Consider the following 15,085-nt stretch of genomic DNA (forward strand, 5'->3'; position numbering starts at 1 on the left):
TGTAATAGCATACTATTTATTTACTACACAATAGATCTAAAACAAATCAAAGATCTTACTATGTATTACAATTTCGTATGGTAGAATAACACTATGACTGATTGCTACGTAAAAATATTAATTAATTAGTCAAAATAAAATGTAACCACTACACCGTAAAAACCAATGAATCAACATGTTTACCATTTGGTCAACAAATGAAGCAAAATAGAATCCAACATTTTAAATATTGGGCCGATATATTTAATGCCAGAAAGCTAATTATTCAGTGGCAGAAAGCTAGTTTTTAGCTTAGGAACACTTTTTATACAGATTGGCGGTGGAGACTATGTTCCATAATGTATACAATATGGTTTACTTAAATTTCATTAAGTTTGGCGGCAAAAATAGGTCTACAAAACTGAGGCTTTATATATGCATAGATAGATGACTTAATATGTGAACTTAAAATTATCCGATTTGAAATTGAAACAGGATTGGAAGTTGTGAAATTATAAAGAATATTTTGATTTTTTTAATTGGATACCCGTGTTTTTGGACTGAATATCTGGGCCGGGTATGAGAAAAAAGGGTTTGCATATTATTTACTCCGTCTTATTTTAAGTGGAACATTTCTTAATTATTACTTCACTATCTCCGTCTTTGAAAAATGAAAACTTTTAAAACGGTGCGAGTTTTAATGAATAATTGGTAAAATAATATAGAAGGATTGATAAAGTAAAAGAGAAGAAGAGAAAATGAGTAATGTAAGAGAGATGAAGAGAAAACATAATTAAAAGTAGATTGTGGGATCCACTTTCTAAATTAGAAAGATTAAAAAATTTCTATTTATAAGAGACAACACAAAATGTTGTATGAAATATTTTATAATGTATTTTATGATTTAAATAGAGAAAATAAAATATGAAAAAAATGATATTTCTATTCTAAAATAGGAGTATGTTTTTTGGACAGTTCTTTTATTAATTTGATAACCTACATGAAACTAACCTACATATATTATTCTCTTTTATTTTATGAAGATACTTTAGAATTAAACTCAGATCAATCCAACCTACTTATCGATTGAGTCTGGGGTGAGATAGGCATAGAGATATACAAGAAGTTTGCCCAGCCCACTACAGACGTGAAAATGAGTTGGGCCGAGCCTCAAATCAAGCATGCCTCACCAACCTTGGGCCATGCCGTGCTGACCTAGTCCATTTGACAAGAAGTATATTTTAAATATCATAAAATTAGTGCAGTTTTTTATGCCATTTTAAATTTAGACACAAATATTTTACACTTTCTTCACTTATATATATACGTATAATATTCCACTCTCCATTTCTCAACTCCCGACAAACTCTATCTAGGAAGATGGGACTAACTTATTTATCGATTACTTCTCCGCCAGCGAATAAAAGTTCTGATTTATTTTTATCATAAATAGTATTTCCTCCGTCCCAGCTAAGATGATACATTGCTTAGCCGGCACGGGATTTTAGGAGTTATCGATTAAAGTGTTTAATTAGAGAGAGAGAAGGTGAGTGTAAGTATTAAAGTAGAGAGATAAAGAAAAATGAATATTTTAATAGGAGTGAGAAGAAGTAGTCGAGTGTATTAATTGGAGAGAGAAAGTTACCAAAAAAGGAAATGTGTCATCTTAGTTGGGACAAACTAAAAAAGAAAACGTGTCATCTTAAGCGGGACGGAAGGAGTAAAAGATTATGGTAAAAAGGTCTCGCATGCCACTAACCCATTTCACTCACATTTCATTTGAAACTAATACTATTGTATATAAATGAGATTCATATTCCAGTATTCCACTAACTCTTTTCCACTCATTTTTCTTAATATTTCTTAAAACTCGTGCCGTCAAGGAATGAGACTCCTAATGACAGGCGGAGGGAGTGTAAAATATTTATTCTATATTATAATTTAACTCACAATTACTCATTTTACCCAAGATAAGTGATTATATTTTTTATTGGAACATCCATAAAACATTTTTGAAAATAAAATAGTACCTTTAATATTTCGTATTGTATTTCTTTATCTTTCTGATCTTTTATTCTCACTTCAATTAGTTAATTTATTAAATAATAACTTTTTTTAATAGTATCAATTATACTAAAATCAGTTATATCAAGAAGAGAGGATATTTCTTTTATAGTATAGTACTAAAATGCGAGTGGAATATAAGTTTACTTACTAAATACAATAAATATAAAATTAGATATTTGATAATTGATAGATTAAAAAAAAGAAATTATAAAATATCTAATGTTAGACGGAGATAATATATGCTTAGGTTTTAGTACTTTGTAACACCCAATACGTATTTATCAAACGAAATGTCATTATAATGTTCTATAATTAACAATGCAAGGAAGACCCTTAAAATAAATAACAAATTTGGACTATAATTATTACAATTGTTATAATAATAACGATGGAGGGGTATCTTACAATACTAATCAAAATGGAGGAGTATATGGAGTAGCTATTATCCCATTCCCATCTATATTTGTTAATAAAAAAAGGCACGTGCTTGCTTGTGGATTGAAAGCATAAACACATGCAGACATGCTACGGAATCAGGCGTGTGTTTCTTCTATTAATAACAATGGTAGGGGTATCTTACAATACTTAACAAAATCAGACTATAATTTTTATAACTACTATTCCATTTATAGTTGTTAATAACAAAAAAAAGGCGTGTGCTTAACTTGTGGATTGAAAGCATAAACACGGGCTGTGGAAACAGGTGCCGCAGACAAATAAAATATGTATTAATAGAGCAATGGAAGAAGTCTTTTAGCTAAGCTGGCATCATTTGTTATCTTATTTTTCATATAAGGAACAATAACTGTAATTTACAATTTTATTTCAAGTGTTAATTCATTTTTCATTTCTTATATGATAGTGATTTTGAGACATAATATTTCTATACCATAATACTCTTTTGACTTTTTCCATAGTTATATTCTATGTTATGACTAATTTACCATAATAAGATTTTTAAATAGATATATATCTAATTAAGGAAAACTACTAACTTACATGAGCTATTAGAGATACAGTTGATATCTAAAACTTGAAGTATGGGATTTTTCACATTTTTTTATAGGTATATACTATCATTCTCGTCATGTTAATTTAAAGCTAATTTTTTAAAATAATGCATTGATTTATATTATAAATTATAGTTATAGTATCAAAACACACTACATATCAATATTATTATATTTAGTTGTGAAATAATTTGATAGCTTAATATAGCACGATATGTGTTCCAATATTTAAGAATTTAAAGATACTAAAAAAATTTTAGAGTAAAGAATTAAAATCAAAATAAAAGTATTCTTAAAATTAAAACAGTAATGATCAATTAGTATTAGTGTATCATGCATCAATTTTAATTTGTTTTCATGATATTTTAAATTGAGCTAAAAATGCTAAAATATCAATTATATAAATTTAAAATATTAAATAGATGATTTAGAATATGTTATAATGTTCCATAGTTAATAATTTAATGAAATTAAAATTGTGAAATTCTTAAAATCAAAATCATAAACTCAATTAGTATTGGTAATCATATACCAAATTTGATTGATTTCATAACTCATTCCCAATTTCAACAATATTAACTAGAATTACTAACTGTTCGTCAATATACAAGATGCAAAAGATCACCTTCCAATTTAAACAACCCTTCAATCCTGTGAAATAATCCGTATGTACAATAATTGAAAGTGAAATAATCCAAATTATACAATAATCAAAAGTGAAATAATCCAGAGTAATTTTCACACAAAATAAGATTAATCAATTCAACCTTAACCAACTTTAGCTTTGATAATGCTCTCAATCACACTTTGCTTCACCCATTTCACCCCATCACCGTACTCTTCAACTTTCCATATCAACTGTTTAAATCTATTCTCCACCGCCGCCACTTTCCTCCCATCATAAGCCGTTTCCGACAATTTTTCGGAAACGAAGTCCAATCTGCGCGCCATTTTCTCAATAACGCTGACATAATACACGCCATTTTCGGCGCCGACAATCACATACTCTGTTATCTGCTTGTGTTTCTTGAGCGCAGTCTCCTTCTTCTTCAGCACCGATTGCCGCCATTTCCCGATTCCATTCAACAAAATGGAGAACGCAGCCGCCGCCGCCGCGATCCCCGCCCTCGCCGACGACATATGGAGGATGGCATTCACCGCAACAATCGAAGCCGCGGCCGCGCAGACCATGGCCGCTGCGGTGAAGAAAACAGAGTACCTCTGCTTGGAGACAGCGATGGAAGCGAGCTCGCTGCTGAAGCTCCCGTTAATGTGCTTCATCGCCTTCTCCATCGTCGAATGGTCCTCGTCGAGAAAGGCTAGTTCGCGGTAGAAGTTGTGAAGTGTGAAAGGATCATTCGGCGGTTGTTGGTGAGTGAGACGTCGTTGGAGAGCTGAGCAGAACTCGGGCGCGTTGAGGCTGTTCGCGTAGTGGCTGCGGACGCAATCCATCAATTTGTTACTATTGTTAGGGTCCTTCCACAGATCATCAAGCGCCAAAACAAATTCTTGAACCATAACGTCAGCGTTGGGCATCAAAGTACTGCCCGTTGTTTCAGCCGCGCTCTTCATGTGGATATTCATCACCGCTCACAATGGCTTTGAGAAGAATCAAGGTGGAGGAAATGGGCCGATGATAGCTGGTTGATTTGGAGAGATGTGAAGATGAGAAAGGAAGGGAGCGCAGAGTTAAATAAATGATAAATCCCTGGTATCGCCGAATTTATTTTTATATTTCTCTGGTCTCTGTATAAATTTTATGTTCTCAACTTATAACTTATGCAACATCCAACACGACAACGTTTTGATCGAATTAGTTTAAAAAATTATAAATAAAAATCCATGGCATGTCTTATTTCTCAATCGGCTTAGGCAGCACTCGGCAACGTCATTGCTATACATCCAACTCCAGCAGCCACCCAAAATTCAATCTCTCTCCATCTTCTATGGAAAAGACATCAAATCCATATAATTTTATTTGTTGAAAGTTGAAACTCAAAACTCACAAGATTAATTTAGTTTTATTGGAGAAATATAAAAAGAGTTAGACAAGGCTGACGAGTGGGCCCCGACTAAAAGGAAGTAAGCAGGTTTCAAATGATGACAAACAATCATAAGTCATTCTTTTACAAAGTCAAAATAGCCACAGCTGATTCCCTCCAATTTATCAGGTCTTTCATAGAAAAGTTAACTACACACGTATTATTGGTTTTTTTTTTAAATAATGAAAAAACATGCCATCGTATTTATAACCCTATTTTAGTGTGTTAAGGTCAGGCAGTCAGCCAATCTACTGGTGCAAATTTAGCTATGGAGTTTTGGGTATATCCGATCGCGACCTGATACTTGGCGGGTTTTGGCTACCCGAAACTCAAAATTATGGGTCTGTAAGAAATTTTCAAGTTTTGGATACCAGAAACTCGTATTTAGATATCCGATTAGTACCCGTTTATAAATTTGTAAAAATTATTTTTATCTAGGATAGAAGATAGGACGTTATTTATATTCTTTCGTGTTAATTTATCATCTCTTCAATATACAATTGTGCTCTTTCCATTTTATTTACAATTTTATCGTAATCTCTTTTGAGTTTGGACATATGCCAATTATTTTCCTTTCATACATACAGAAGATTGGGTATTTGGATGTGAAATTTGCCGTAGAAAATAAGTGGGTTGGGTTTTGGGATTCAGATTGGATTGAGGCTGGTAGTTGAGTAAAAGCCCATTTCAAGCCCAAATAGAAACCTACATACAGGGAGACGGGAGTACCTGTTATTGTAAATTTAGGCAGAGACGACCCAATCACTTTGATTTTTGCAGTAGAAATGGGGACCCGACCCGATCAGTTGGCATACTCTAAAACCCCTTAAAATCCCTCTTTAAATACTAGTATCATTTTTAAAATTTCCTGCCCAAAAGAAACATAATATTCTCTGTCGTCTCATGTCTCATAAAATAGTCCACACATGTTATTTTAGGTATCCTCAAATTAGTGTTGTGTCGTTTTATACAAAATTGCCTTTATCTTCATTTGCACTTTTCTCACTTATGTACCTTTGAATCATACAAGAGGCTTCATTTCTCCACAAAACATGTACCTTAATTTAGTATCTCATGATACTCTGAAGCACAAGTTGTTTAACCTGTGGGCAGCTATGGAGATGTTGCTGAGACCTTTCATGCCGAGTGGCGATTCTGGAACTGCAGCCTCATGCTGGCTCAGAAGCCAATGGAAATGGATCCATTACCCGGCTGCACCGAACACAACGAAGGCTGCCTTGGCCGCTGCAATCTTGGTCTTGGGGTTGGCACCCGCGGCTGCAGTCTTAGCTGTGGCCGCGCAGATCATGGCCGCTGCGATGAAGAAAATAGTAGAGGCCTTCTTGCATACATGTATGCAGCAGAGTTGCTTGTCCAAGCTATCGTCCATTGATTTCAATGTCTCCTGCATGAACAAATGGTCTGTGTAAAGAAAGGATAAGAAGTTGTGGACAAGTTGGTCAGGGTGGAAACATTGTTGTTGCCTTGGAGTGCTATAATTTGACTTTTAACTATGATACGAAGCACCTGGTCTAGTGTTTAGCCCACTTCATAACACTATTTTTCATCATTCCCTAATCCTTCAAACCTCTTTCCACAGCCACCACTTTCAACTCGTCATCATCAACCGCTTTGAACAAAGATTTGATCTCTGAAAGTTGCTCTATATCTAAAAACAAGGGTCGATCTCATGACTATTTGATTAAAGATGGACGAGTTACATGTCATTCGACAACTCCCCGCAATATTAAAGTTAAGGCACTTCTAAAAAGTAGCAACACAATTATAGACAGTGTTGTAATAACCGGACCAGACCGATTTGGCGCGTTTGCACTAAACCAGTGGGTGATTGGGGCCAATTTGGGTCGGGTGAACCAGCTGGTTTGACCGGAAACCGGGGACATGTTCAACTGATTTTTTCATTTCCTTATGGTTTTCTCAAAAATATAAACATGGTTTTATAAATAAAAGGAATTGAACCCTACACCTCGTTATTATTTCACCATGACCTCCACCACTTTCATTTTTGTTAGATAATAATGTGAACTTTAATTAAAATTATAAATAAACTGCCGAAATTTATTATCTGTACTAATATGTGCATTCAATATTATATTCTTGTTACTAAACAACTTTACGAATAATATATGTATATGAATTTACTGTAACTAAAAAAGAAGAAATCTTTAATATATATATTTATTAACTTAAAATACGTATAAATTTTAATGTTTTATAGTATACTATGTTTTATTATATTTATCATTTATTATGTTGTAATGATATTTTAAGTCTAATAACTTAACATTATAGACATATAGTTATATTATATTTTATGATAATATATATAGATATTTGATCATGACTAAATCTACTCCCTCCGTCCCGCAATAAAGTCCTATTTAGTTATGGTACAGATTTTAAGAAATATAAAGAAAAATAAGTAAAATAAGTTACTGGAATATGCGTCTCACTTATATATATTAGTTTTAATAAAATATGAGTGAAATAAGTTGGTAGAATGTGAAATTTACTTACCATTTATGATAAAAGTGAAATATGACTCTTATTGTGGGACGGACCAAAATGGCATGGGACGAAAGGAGTATTTTTTTTATAAATATATATACGTGACTTAATTTTTATTTTATTTTTGTAATGTATGAATAATACTCCCTCCATCCACCAAAAATAGGACACATTTACCATTTTCAGTCGTCCACAAAAAATAGAGCACATTCATTTATGGAAAGTTTTCAACAAATAATAACCCTACACATCATTCCAATAACACTACTTCTCACTTACTTTTTCTCATCTCTTACTTTTTTCCCCTTCTTTCTTACTTTACCAATTTTATATTAAAACCCGTGACATACACCAATTGCTCTATTTTTTTTGTGGACGGAGGGAGTACAATATTGAGTATGTATAAAATTTTGATGCTTTTAAAACATGTACTAATATTCAATTATGCACAGTATTCCAATTCGACCGGTTAAAACATATATAGGTGAGACCCATATTCCACTAACTTATTCAACCCACTTTTCCTTATATTTTTAAAACTCATACCATAAGTAAATAGGACGCAATATCCTATTGCAGGGAGTACATAGTAATATCAAACATAGTAATATCAAACAACGTAGTATCATGGACACGAGTTATACTATAATTTGACATTGCATTGACCATAGGTGTATAACCTAACCCAACTGATTACCTATGCTATGAAGCACGGATTTTTTAGCCCACTTCATAACACTACTGTACTTTTTATCATTCCGTAGTAATTCTTCAAAGCTCTTTCCCACCGCCGCCACTTTCAAACCGTCATCAACCGCTTCGGACAATGATTTGATCCCGACCTCCAAGGCCCGAGCCGCACAGTCAACGCTATCGAGATCTGTCATGATGTGTATACCGGCCATAATCATTTGATCTGTTATATCCTTGTGTTTCTTGACTGCAGCCTCACGCTTCATGAGAACGGATCGGCGCCATTTCCCGAGCGCGGTGAACAGAAGGGAGGCTGCAGCAGCTGCTGCTCCGATCCCTGCCCTTGCCCATCCCCTCACGGGAGTGACATCTGCCGCAACAATCGCAGCCACGGCCGCCCATAACATGGCCGCTGCACTGAATAAAACAGTATAGACTTTGTTGGACACATCAATGGAATGGAGGTGCTTGCTGAAACTCCCGTTCATGGATTTCAGTTCCATCTCCATCGTCGAATGTTTGCTGCGGAGAAGATAAATATCTCGAAGGAAGTTTTGAATGATTAAGGCAGGATCATTACCAGGTTGGTCGTTGTTTGTAGGGTTGAGACGAAGTTGGAGTGCTGAGCAGAGCTTGGGTGCGTTCAGGTTGTTGACATAGTAGCTGCGCACAAACTTTATCAATTTTGTAGAGTCGTTCTGCAGATCATGAAACGCCAAAACAAATTCTTCGATCAATGGGGACATGGGCGGCGCCAGTTGGAGAGCTGCCATGAGCGGAGCAGCGGAATATGACTTTGCGGCTACGTGCGGTGGAAGAGAGGACTGAGAGGGGCTGAGGAAATGTGAGGATGCCGGTGGAGATCTTTGCTGGAATTATTGTTACTAAGTTGAACTACATATATAGGCGTACATCAATGCCAAATTTGATTTGCTTCAAGTTGGGGAAATATCGAAGAAGCTTAGTTGAGGGTTTAGTAGTAGTTTTACGTTATTAAAATAAATGTACACCTTTTCAGGTAAATCATTTTTATGCGAATTGACTTTTAATCAGGACTTCTTTTTTCAATGTTATTAATGATTTTAGTAACTTTGTTAGATTCTATAGCGATGAAAAAATAATCAGAATCAAAATGATTAGCAAAAAATTAGAATATCAGTATTCTTAATGTAACACTCCAAAAACCTGAAAATAAAAAAAATAAAATATGGAAAAAAAAAATTCGCATAATTACTTACTCCATGTTTCTACACCCTGCGTACTCATTTCAGTACATCTTGATTATGTATATAATTCTTATACATTCCAAACAACAGAATTCATCCCAAAATACTAGCTTGTAAGGTGAGCCAGCCCATTTAATATATATACCCCCACACCATTTATTCTTATAACAATGTAGAATTGAGTTTGTAACATTCGACCCTTCTTTAAGGGCCAACGTCCAAGTTGGTCACGGCCACTTTGGTCACGGCTGGTTCTTTGCCAGGCCACCACTCTGAGTTCTCGTTGGTCATGGATGATTCTTTGCCCGGCCACCACTCCGTGGGTCACCCCTCTGAGTCGGTCCCAAATGTACTCGCTGGCGAGTTCGTTGCCTAGCCATCACTCCGAGCCGTTTGAGCTCTCAATGAAATAGCCAACTGATACAAACTAAACAGGAGAACACATCCCAAAAGACTAGCCTATTAGGTGAGATGGCGCACCAGTTATTCTCACAACCGATGTGAAAATTGAGTCCGTAACAAATTCATGGAGTAGTAGTTTATAAATAAGTATAATTGGTTAAATAGTCAATGGACTTTTGATTCCAAAATTGTATTGCATTTCTACATCAATCACTTCTCTAACTAGGGGCCCAGACCAAAATTTAATTGCACCTGGTTTTTTCCAAAATTTGATTCCATTTGGTTTTTCGGTTCATGGAAAAGGGGCTGTGCAATGTTTACAAATCACATAAAAAAAATACCAATTATTATAGCTTCATCTTAAATACTATTTTGTCCGTCCCACAAAAATATATGCACTTTCCATTTTCGTTTGTCCCATAATAATATGTGTATTCTATTTTTAAAAAGTTATATCAATTTAGTTTATTAAAATTGATTAATTTTTTACTTCATCTAGTTTTTTTCTTTTCTATCCGGACCCATAAGTTGTTTTTTACTTTATTTATACTCATTCTCAACTAAAATAATGTTAATAGGGATTTTAAAAAAATTATGGCCACATTAGTTGTCAGAATTTTATCTTGAAAAGTAATCTGATTCCTTAATTTTTATATTCCTTTGTTTGATTTGAGATTTAACTAAATTGAGAAAGTAATCAGAATCCTAAAACAAAGAAAATAGTAGTATAATTTTCCAAGATGTTTCTAACTTTTCTTAGGTATTCTAATTCCTAATTTAATTTAGATATTTAATAGAGTGGAATATAATCTTATACAACTATTACTATTATTATTTTATTAAATAACATTTTATAAAAAATAATTTTAAATTATGAATCACACAGTAATTCATTTTCATTATAATAAATAGTTATAATTATAAGTACACGTATAATTATTATTATAATAAAAATTATGTTATTATAATATTTATAATTGTTATTATATTTATTATCTTATTAAATAATTTTAATATAATTATTTAAATTATGTAAAGTATAATAAATAATCATATTATTAATAATAACATTTTTTATAACTATTTTATAAATTAATAATTAATCTACCCAACCTTATGGAATTTTGGAATTATAAATTTATTCAACTATAATATCAATAAATAATTATAATATAAATTATAGTATTATTTATGATTATAATAATATAAACTAATAAATTAAGTAAATATTAATCCAATTGTTTAAATTAGCAATGTAATGCTAAATAAAATAATATATTTATTATAATTATTTTTAATTCATACTCCGTTTATAAGACAATCTTAATAGTAGTATAGTATTAAATTATTATTATTGTTGTTATATTAAATATGAATTTAAAATCTTGATTATTTTTTAAACACAGGAAACTAAAGTTGTTCGGAATCACGTTTCAATGATTCATTTTTTCAAGAATTATTTTCCTTGCCAACTTTACTTTCCCAGAAACCAAACATGGCCTGTACGTAATATGTTTCCCAATTGAGGCTATTTTGAGGAATTGACGAGGATTATTTAACTATAGAAAATAATACTTCGATTTCAAACTATATAAAGTTGACTATTCGAATATGGTATTACTATTAGCAAAAAATTAGAATATCTATATTAACACTCCAAAACCAGAAATTAAATAAAACAATTTGGATATAAAATATTCACATAATTACTACAACTCCAGGGTTAATTCGACGCATTGTATCACATCTTGATTATGTAATTTTTTAAAATTTAAGAGCATAAAATAATTATTTTTACGATCTAAGAATATGTAATTAGTTTCATAAATGTGTAAAATTGATTTAAAAATTTCAAGATATCTTTAGTAAAATACATCTTTTTATTAGAACTACTCCCTCCGTTTTTTAAAAATAGTAACTATTTCCATTTTGTGTCGTTCCTTAAAAATAGAAACTTTAGAATATTTCTATTTTAAGACATGACCCATAATCCACTAACTCTACTTTCACTACTTTTTCTCTTCCTCTCTTTTATTTTACTCATTTTTCTTTTCCTTTCTCTTACTCTACCAATTCTTATCAATTGTGTATTAAAATTCATCGTTTTAAATACTTTTATTTTCTGAATACGGAGGTAGTAATTGCTTATATATGAAAAGCGAAGAGTAGGAAAATAATGAACCGTGAAAATGAAATAATTGCAATCGGAAAATTCATCATGAAATGTAATTAAGTCGTCGGTGATTTGAGGTGCAATATGTAGAGATATGCTACTCAACTCGAATTTTCCACTTCAATATCAAATTCTTCACAAAAGTCAATGTTACCCGACCCCACCGACCCGCCTCCCTTTATTAGTGGTTCGACACTAGTAGCGTCAATGTCATGTAATCACTTTAATTCTCACTTAATTAATTCTTTAAATAATCACTTTTACTTTCTAATTTATAATTTTTTTCTCTTTAAAGAGTTGAGACTTTCTAATTTATAAATTTTTTCTCTTTAAAGAGTTGAGACTCGTTATCTACTAAAAATAATTTTTAATTTCTTTTTTTTTTTGCATTTTTTTTCTTTCTAATTATGCATTAAAACATATACCTAACCTAAAATGTATCCTTTTATAGAATGGAAGGGGTATTATATCAAGTATATATGCTATTTCTCTAGTATAATAATAAAAAGTGAGTGAAATCACTTACTAAATATAATAAATATGAAATAAGACATTTAATAATTGATAAAGGTTAACAAAGAAATTATTATAAGATATTTTAATGTTTAGATCATTAAAATACTAATCAAAATTATGGGTCATGTTAGGATGAGATTTTTTGGCATAATTGAGAAATGAGATGCAATCTCAGCCACTAATTCACAAGATTAACTTAATGTCAACAACTATCACATTATGTCAACACGGGGGGTATAATTGTCTTTTAATTAAATTGTATTTGAAATCATTTTCTAAAATCCTCTCTAAAACTCTAGCTGCAAAGTCTTCAAATCTTCAAATCTTCAACATTCAAATCTTCAAATCTTCAACATTCAAATCTTCAAATCTCCAAATCTCTTCAACATTCAAATCTTCAAATCTTCAACATTCAATAAAATAACACTTATTAAAATTTTAACAACTAAAAAATAACACTTATAATTCACATATCAATACCGAGAATATCGAATGTCAACAACTCGTATTAAAATGTCAACAACTAACAAATAACACTTACAATTCACATATCAATACCGAAAATATTGAATGTCAACAACTCGTATTAAAATGTCAACAACTAAAAAATAACACTTATAATTCACATATCAATACTGAGAATATCGAATGTCAACAACTCGTATTAAAATGTCAACAACTAACAAATAACACTTACAATTCGCATATCAATACCGAGAATATCGAATGTTAACAACTCGTATTAAAATGTCAACAACTAAAAAATAACACTTATAATTCACATATCAATACCGAGAATATCGAATGTCAACAACTCGTATTAAAATGTCAACAACTAACAAATAAACTTTACAATTCACATATCAATACCGAGAATATCGAATGTCAACAACTAAAAAATAACACTTATAATTCACATATCAATACCGAGAATATCGAATGCCAACAACTCGTATTAAAATGTCAACAACTAACAAATAAACTTTACAATTCACATAACAATACCGAAAATATCGAATGTCAACAACTCGTATTAAAATGTCAACAACTAACAAATAACACTTATAATTTACATATCAATACTGAGAATATCGAATGTCAACAACTCGTATTAAAATGTCAACAACTAAAAAATAACACTTACAATTCACTTATCAATACCGAGATTATCGAATGTCAACAACTCGTATTAAAATGTTAACAACTAAAAAATAACACTTAGAATTCACTTATCAATACCGAGATTATCGAATGCCAACAACTCGTATTAAAATGTCAACAACTAAAAAATAACACTTATAATTAATGTCAACGACACATGTCAACAACAAACTTTATTTATGTCAACTACGATGTTAACAACAAACTTTATTTATGTCAACTACGATGTCAACAACAAACATTATTCATGTCAACTACGATGTCAACAACAAACGTTATTTATGTCAATTATTATGTATTCATCTTCCAGTTTCGTTCCACCACTAGAACAAGAAACATCTACCAAACTTTGCAGGCAATCAAATAAAAAGGAAAGGTAAGCAAATGAATGCTCAAAATGTCTCAGCGAAGATCAAAGCAATTCTTAACAACATTCCATCAATTTAAAGCAAAAGCCTATGATATCACGATTCTGCAACTGATCTATTTCCACAACTTGAATTGAATATTTAAGAATCCAAATTCAAAACGATCCAAATAGAAAACATAGAATTCATCATCGGAATAAGTATAAAGATGGAGATAAAACATGTAAATCAAATTCGCATACGATCCAAACGCTATTCCTCAAATCGCAGCGATTCTCCGGCGAGAGGAGCACCTATTTCTACGACGATTACGTGGACAAATGCCGGAGTAACAGCATTCAGATCCAACCGCCTATTTTGAGCAAATCGGTGGAGAAATGTTGGAGTAACAACAACAATCAGATCCAGCAGCCGATTTGGAGCAAATCGGCGGAGAAATCAGCTCGCACAGAGAGAGAGGCTATCAGCAGGACTAGATCGGCGAATCTGGAGCGGGTGCAGGATGAGGAAGAGCGCCGCCGCGATTTGAGGCGGAGCATGAGCGAGAACTGCCGGAAGAGAGCAGGCGGAGATGAGCAGCGAAGAGTTCCGGCAGATGTGGAGGCATTCATCGCACGACAGCAGAGAAACAATCTGCGTGAAATCAAATTGATCAAACGAAAATTGAGCAGAGAAATTGTAGATTTTCGAGACGGATCGAGTTGGATGGATTTGATTCTGGATTGAATGGTTGATTTGGAGAAGAAATTGCGGCAGTGTGATTTGGGGAAGAAATCAAAACATGAAATTACTATTCTGCCCTTTCATAATAAATTAATCTAAAAATATTTTTTGTGTGGCAAAATCTGGACCACTCATTTAATAAAAATGAGTGGCTGATATTGCATCTCATTTCTCAATTACTCTAAAAAATCTCAAT

The 15,085-nt window shown here is 32.3% G+C and overlaps 1 protein-coding gene across 1 annotated transcript; it reads right to left on the reverse strand.

Moving 5' to 3' along the window:
• Positions 1 to 6,302: 6,302 nt before the first annotated feature.
• LOC148932066 (uncharacterized) lies at positions 6,303 to 9,093 on the reverse strand. The gene is made up of 4 exons (XM_089064988.1): positions 8,739 to 9,093; positions 8,325 to 8,648; positions 6,687 to 6,767; positions 6,303 to 6,520 (listed from the first exon to the last, which is right to left on the reverse strand). The coding sequence occupies exons 1-4, from the start codon at positions 9,091 to 9,093 to the stop codon at positions 6,303 to 6,305; spliced, it is 978 nt and encodes a 325-aa protein (XP_088921114.1).
• Between the last annotated feature and the right edge of the window lie 5,992 nt (positions 9,094 to 15,085).

The sequence above is a fragment of the Salvia hispanica genome, chromosome 2, assembly GCF_029641045.1.
Source record: "Salvia hispanica isolate PSC_SH4W2 chromosome 2, Shi_PSC_v1, whole genome shotgun sequence".
Taxonomy (NCBI): Eukaryota; Viridiplantae; Streptophyta; class Magnoliopsida; order Lamiales; family Lamiaceae; genus Salvia; species Salvia hispanica.